The following is a 6,523-nucleotide window of genomic DNA, read 5'->3' on the forward strand; positions in this document are numbered from 1 at the left end:
CACCATTGATCTGGAGTTGGTAGCACTCAACGAATAATTCCGAATCGATCGGAGATTTACCCCAATCGATTCACGACAACATCTCCATGAAAAACGGCTATATTTCAAAGACGTTTAAAAAGAGCATGTTAACGAAAAAACTTGTTGTCACTTGCAAATACTGTTCAATTGCTCTCAAGTGCTCAAGATCAACTCAAGCTCTCCTCGTTAAATTTTGAAGCTACTCAAGAACTAGAAGAAGTTATTTCAAAATTTGTAATATTCTCTTCTCCTACTTTTTTGTTGTGAGCTATTTCTTTTGAGAATGAGAATTGTAAATCTTGTAAGATTTCTTCTCTTTTGATGCAGTTCAGAAAAAAAGTGATTCTATAATAGAACGATGACTGGGGTGTAGATCCTTGGACTAGTCATCTTTTTTAGAATATTATACTAAATAAATACAAGTTAACATTACCTTCAAATTTTCATTGTACAAAATCAAGTCAATCCAAAAATAAAAGTGAGTCATTCATCCCCTCTAGCTCAACCAGTCCTAACATTTTCCGTCTTCATCCTCCGAAAAGTTTCATTCGAATGCCAACGTTACCCTGTCCAAAGAGTCTGACTTGGCAAAGAATGGCTCGACAAGAGCTGATTCGACAGACGCCAATTCGATAGGAGAAGATCCCACAGAAGCCGACCTTGACAGAGCTAACTTACTGAACGTCCAACTTACCAAAGGAGCCCGGCTGTAGACACATCAAGGAGTCAGCCCATTCTCTAATCTCAAACTGGATTAGAAGCAATACGACATAATATTCATTGTTCTACGCACAAATAACGAACCCTGCAAAATAAAAAAATAAAAATAGGAAGAGAATAGATTATATGAAATTTGTAAATTTAGTGTAGCAACATAAAAAATTCACCTATGTCGATTCCTAAGTCCAGATGAAAAAAGTTGAAGGTTGTATTAATCTCGAAACGTGTTCTTTTTTCTTCTTGATAAAAACTTAAAATCGAGCAATATGAAAAAGTAGAAAAACAACATTTATGCCGGATTAATAAACTACGAAAAAAATTGAACAAACATAAAACATTAAAGATGGATTATGATAGAATGCTGGAGGAAGTCGAACAAGAAAATGAATTACTACTAAGCATCATTACAAACTTTAATGATACATTTAGAGAGAATGAAGTTTTTCTATCAGGAAATGATACTTACTAATAATGAATTATTTGATGATTTGCCAAGTACAGCGAATACAGTTTCAGATGCAGAAAAGGAAGCTGAAGTTGCTTCTGAATAAATAGGGGCAGAAATAAGTTGTGAAAAAAAAGAGGAAGAGGAAGAAATCAACTGAATGACAACTGAAATGAAAGAACACCTTAGCTCCATTTCAATTGTCATTCAGCTGATTCCTTTCTCTTCCTCTTCTTTCCACAACTTGTTTCTGCCTCTATTTCTTCAGAAGCAACAATTACAACTTCCTTTTCTGCATCAGAAACTGTATTCGCTGCATTTGGCAAATCATCAAATGATTTATCACTAGTATCATTTCCCAGCAGAAAAATTTCATTCTCTCTAAATGTATCATTAAAATTTATAATGATGCTCAGTAGTAATTCATTTTTTTATTCGACTTCCTCCAACATTCTATCATAATCCATCTTTAATGCTTTATGTTTGTTCAGTCTTTTTCGTAATTTATCAATCCAATATAAATATTATTTTTTTTTTACTTTTTCATATTGCTCGATTTAGGTTTTAATCTCTCGCCCCCAATTTGTGAAACTTGTGATAGCCTCTGACAGATATGTATTGAAATCTGTAAGCTGAAATTCTTCTACAGTTATATTTTCAACAAAAGAATATGTCAATATAAAACAAATAAACAATTCAAATAAACAATTCTAGAACATGTATCAATACAACAAAAATTAATTTTATTAATCAAAAATCAAAATTTGTGGACTCTATACAAAAGTGATAAGTGGTAAATATATCTGAATCCAAAGACTAAATATGGATTAACAACATTTAGAATTAGAATTGATTAAACTACACTTTCACCTCTTCATAAATTAAACTCATCATATCCATAATCCTCATTAGCAATCTCTTAGAGTTGTAAACTCAACTTCTTTATGAAAAGAAAATGCTTAACCTTCAATAAAACAAAGCTTCTTATTATTTCTAAATCGAGGCTAAATTTCCTAATTTGGTCCTATGCTTAACGGTTACAATTATGATAAGCAATTCTAAGGTAAAAAGAGATCATCTTGTAGATATAATTAATTATGTTTGTCACGCTTGGTATTTGATAAAATATCGAAAAAAAACTAACTATTATAATGCATCTAATTATATAATTCTTTGTATGATACACCATATCTTCATGGACTGGGGATACTTCGTTGTCTATTTGTTTTATTGGTTGCAAGGGTTTGATGGTTGACTGTTAAGAAACTCTATTCTTGTTCTAAGTGTTTTAAATGAAACAATAAAAACTAAATGTTATCAGAACTTTCAACTTCTAGAATTGCCAGGTATTCTTTAACTTTACTAGGTTACAAGTTCAAGAAACAAATAGACGAAGTTTATGAGCATTACTATGTGCCTAAGACAACATAGGATCTATCAATCTATTTACCTTATCTTTCTTTTTAAATGGCTTTCTTTCTGTTTCCTGTCCTTCCTTTTTCTTAATTCCATAGAAATATAAGAAAACTGACACTGAAAGTCATCATTATTTAACAGAATCAAGATCCAATAAATACAAAAAAGAAAAGAATAAAATTTGAAATTTAAACTATCCTAATTTCATCATGTTTCTTAGGGAACCTTACCAACCCTAAAAAAAGTAACCTAAACTTCACAATCGCAGCAGTAAAAATCGGAGGTAAAAACTAAAGCAGTTCTCAGAAAACCAAAATAGAATTAGGAGAAACTCTAAAAGAATTATTAACAGAATCAAGATCTAATAATCACAAAAAAAAATTAAAAAATAGAATAAAATTTGATGTTTGAACTGCCCTAATTCCATCATGTTTCTTAGGGAAGCATACTAACCCTAACCCTTATAGTTTCAACTACTGATTATCAAGGAAATCTTTCATAAAAAAAATGTCAATGCAATGCACTATGGGGCTAAAGTTTAGAAAATAGCAATAAAACATATTATATGTCTTAATTATTTGGGATCACCTATATGGATATTTTGTTGTCATCTATCTATATCTAAGGTCATGTAATTGGAAATCTTGATCATTTAAATCTGGTTTGACTTCAAAGTATATGCATTATAACAAAAAATTTATAAACAAGACGTTTTCATTGAGGTGGCTATTGGTCATTGTTTGAGATAGTATGAACTATCATAACTACCAATCCACATAGAAGGGATACGAATGAAAATATGTTTAAAGTTGGTTTGGTGCTTCCAGTATAACCTGGTCACCTACACAGCCATTGTGATATGCACATGGCAAGATTTTAAGATAATTTCTGAAGCATTAGAAAAGACAATCAGGAAGATAACTTCTTAACGAAATTAGTTAAAGATCTGTGTTTTTCTACTCATTGATGACTTTGTATTTTTTTATTTCAGCTTAAATTTGTCCAACATCTGATATAATCACCATAATATAACATGCAAAACATCTTGCAAAGCGAACATAAAATTTTGACAAGGGAATATAATGCAATATGAGAAGAGAAATTTAATAGATAGCAATTAGTCTAATTTAAGTGAATGTTAGAAAGATTATAGTATTAATTGTTGGCATGCCAAGCAAAAAATATTCTTAGTATAATGATCAGTTGATCCTTCATGGTTCAAAAATGGCAGCGCCCTGCATTAGTTTTGAACTGTTCATTAGGCTATCTCCTTCAGCTATATGATATCATAATATGGGATTGTTTATCTAAATTGCAAGAATGAATAACATACTGCCTTGTGGTTAGAGTAATTTACTTGATATATGGTGCTTACTATTTTCATACTGGAATAAACTTAAATATGAAAAATAAACAGGGAAACAGCAATTACCAGCCATTATTGCAGTAGGATATTGTGCTCAATGCTATCAATCTAAAACATGTTGTATTTTCCTTTCTTATTTTAGTAGACAACACTCAACAACCAACAGTACTTTATGTGGAAGTTGAAAGAGCTACTTGAGCTTTGACTTCTTTCTTCCACATTTTGCTTCACTGGTGGCATGATAAGTTCTCTATGGTTGATTTCTTGCTTTGAAATCTCATGTTCACACAGAGATATTTTTCAGTAATGGAGACATTTGGAGAGCTTGCAGTACGAAGGAGAACCTGGAAAGGCATCTTAAGTTTACTGGTGGGAAGGTTTTCACTCGTTTCCCTCCTGAACCTAATGGATATCTACATATTGGCCATACTAAGGTAGAATAATTCTGCTTACTATGGTATTATCATGAATTTAATATTTATGTTTTACATCTTCAAGCAATGTTTATTGATTTTGGTTTAGCAAAAGATAGGGATCATGCTACTTAAGGTGAGGTGAGGAATACATGATACATCTCTTCTCCACTTGTATATAGCGTTAAACATGACTTTACTCTGCTGCTTCTGCATTTAAAATAACAATCGTGGTCCTGATAAATTTTTAGGTATAAACTGTGTCAATTGTGTGCCTCTCTCTTGTTTGTCTTCCTTGAAATGAAGATTTGATTTGTAAATTAAACACTGTTTATTTGTATGTGGTCGTCAGATAAATTCTGGTCTGGATTAGAATAGTAGCAACAAATTAATTTTTTTTGTTTGACGTAGGTATCATGTACGTATAAATCTCTAATTCACATGGCCGACTAAAGAAGTTCGAATTAGAAGAAAAGATATAATAATTACATTACCAACCCTAACCCTAGCAAAAGTAACTCAAACTCCCAAATGCAAATGCAGTAATATATCGGAATAAAAACTAAACAAATTCTAGACAACAGGCTTTAAAAATCAGAAGAATTCCACGCATCGAAACGAAAAAAAAAAGGACTAAGATTCACTAACCTGCGGGTGTTGAATTGGATCCCATGGCGAGAGGAACGTGCTCACTAATCCTTCGCCCAAGCCTCCGTCTCGCCCTAATCCGCAGCTCGTCTCTCGCCCTAATCCCGCATCCTTCGCCCGAGCCTCCGTCGCTCGCCCTAATCCGCAGCTCGTCGCTCGCCCTAATCCCGCTGCCGCTTCGCTCGCCCTAGTCATCCCAAATATAATTATATACCCTCTCGACCGATTCGGCCCGATGATATCCAGATCCGTAATCCGTAAATGTCAAATGGGCTACCTATTTCCGTGCTCAATTAATCTATTTTATCAAGTCAACGGTCAGCATGTGTGCGTTTTATTTTCTTTATATATTTGTATTCGTGGGTTGTTTGTAAATTGTAAGAGTAGAATGACGAGAGTTTTTTTTATCTTTGATCGAAGACTAAGGAAAAAAAAAATCAAAAGATATTGGTGAAGAGTGATATACCGTATGAATTATAGATTATTGAGTAGAAATCGAGATTCAAAATCATATTATATTTACCCAACGACTAAGATAATTTTAATTTTTTCCCAAAATAGGAAGACCTAACAAATAAAGTATCGCAGCTATTTTTCCTATTTTGGGAAAAAATTAAAATTATCTTAGTCGTTGGGTACTTAAGGATCAATTTACATGTACTTTTATTATTATCTAATCAGCCAATCTAACCAGTATTAATAATGTGGACAACAAGCTTGTATTTGTTATAAAATTTAACCTTAACTTAAAAATTAAAATCAAATTAAAATTTAACTTAAAATTAAAATCAAATTAAAACTTAACCTTAACTTAAAAATTAAAATTAAATTAAAATTTAACCTAAAAATTAAAATTGAATTTAAACTTAAACCAAAAAATTAAAATCAAACTTAAACTTAACTTAAAAATTAAAATCAAATTTAAACTTAAATTAAAAATTAAAAATTAACTTAAAACTTAAAATTAAAATTAAAATTTAAACTTAACTTAAAACTTAAAAATTAAATTAAAATTTAAACTTAAATTCAAAATAAAAAAACAAACAAGAAAATCAAAAAAATAAAAACTACTATCAAAGGTGCCTCCGATACAATCGGAGGTGCTTTTAAAAGGACGACAAAATTCCCGCCTAATTGACTGAAGGTGCCTACAATGCGCTTGAAGGCAACCTTCATAACGCATGGAAAGTGCCTTATATAAGCCTGAAGGCACCTTCAACCCGAAATTTATCAGCGAATAGAGACTTCATTCGTTTCGGAAAACCTACTTGGAAAGGCATCTTCCTGCAACTTTTTCTCCTCTCTATTCACCTCCCTAACAACAAACATGCCTCCTAGGTACCCTCTAACTCGATCTATATAGTTATTTCTCTATACTTGTGTGTTTTTTCTTAAATATTTGCATGTATATATTACTTTAGGAAGCGACGAAATGTTATTCCGTCCCAGGCCAATTCTAGTAATCCCTTCTACCGATGTCAGATTTCTTACTGA

At 31.8% G+C, this 6,523-nt stretch overlaps 1 protein-coding gene across 7 annotated transcripts; it reads right to left on the reverse strand.

Moving 5' to 3' along the window:
* Window positions 1–404: 404 nt before the first annotated feature.
* Window positions 405–5,252, reverse strand: LOC122020384. 7 transcript variants are annotated; one of them, XR_006122205.1, is made up of 3 exons: window positions 5,030–5,242; window positions 909–1,811; window positions 405–826 (listed from the first exon to the last, which is right to left on the reverse strand). XR_006122205.1 is itself a non-coding variant. In XM_042578299.1 (3 exons), the coding sequence occupies exons 1-3, from the start codon at window positions 5,222–5,224 to the stop codon at window positions 1,751–1,753; spliced, it is 318 nt and encodes a 105-aa protein (XP_042434233.1). In that variant the 5' UTR covers window positions 5,225–5,252; the 3' UTR covers window positions 1,425–1,750. The 7 variants fall into 7 exon arrangements, 1 of the variants encoding a protein (XP_042434233.1); XR_006122203.1 differs by having other exon boundaries at window positions 909–1,829; XR_006122204.1 differs by having other exon boundaries at window positions 909–1,790; window positions 5,030–5,241.
* Between the last annotated feature and the right edge of the window lie 1,271 nt (window positions 5,253–6,523).

Source organism: Zingiber officinale, chromosome 9A, assembly GCF_018446385.1.
Source record: "Zingiber officinale cultivar Zhangliang chromosome 9A, Zo_v1.1, whole genome shotgun sequence".
Classification (NCBI taxonomy): Eukaryota; Viridiplantae; Streptophyta; class Magnoliopsida; order Zingiberales; family Zingiberaceae; genus Zingiber; species Zingiber officinale.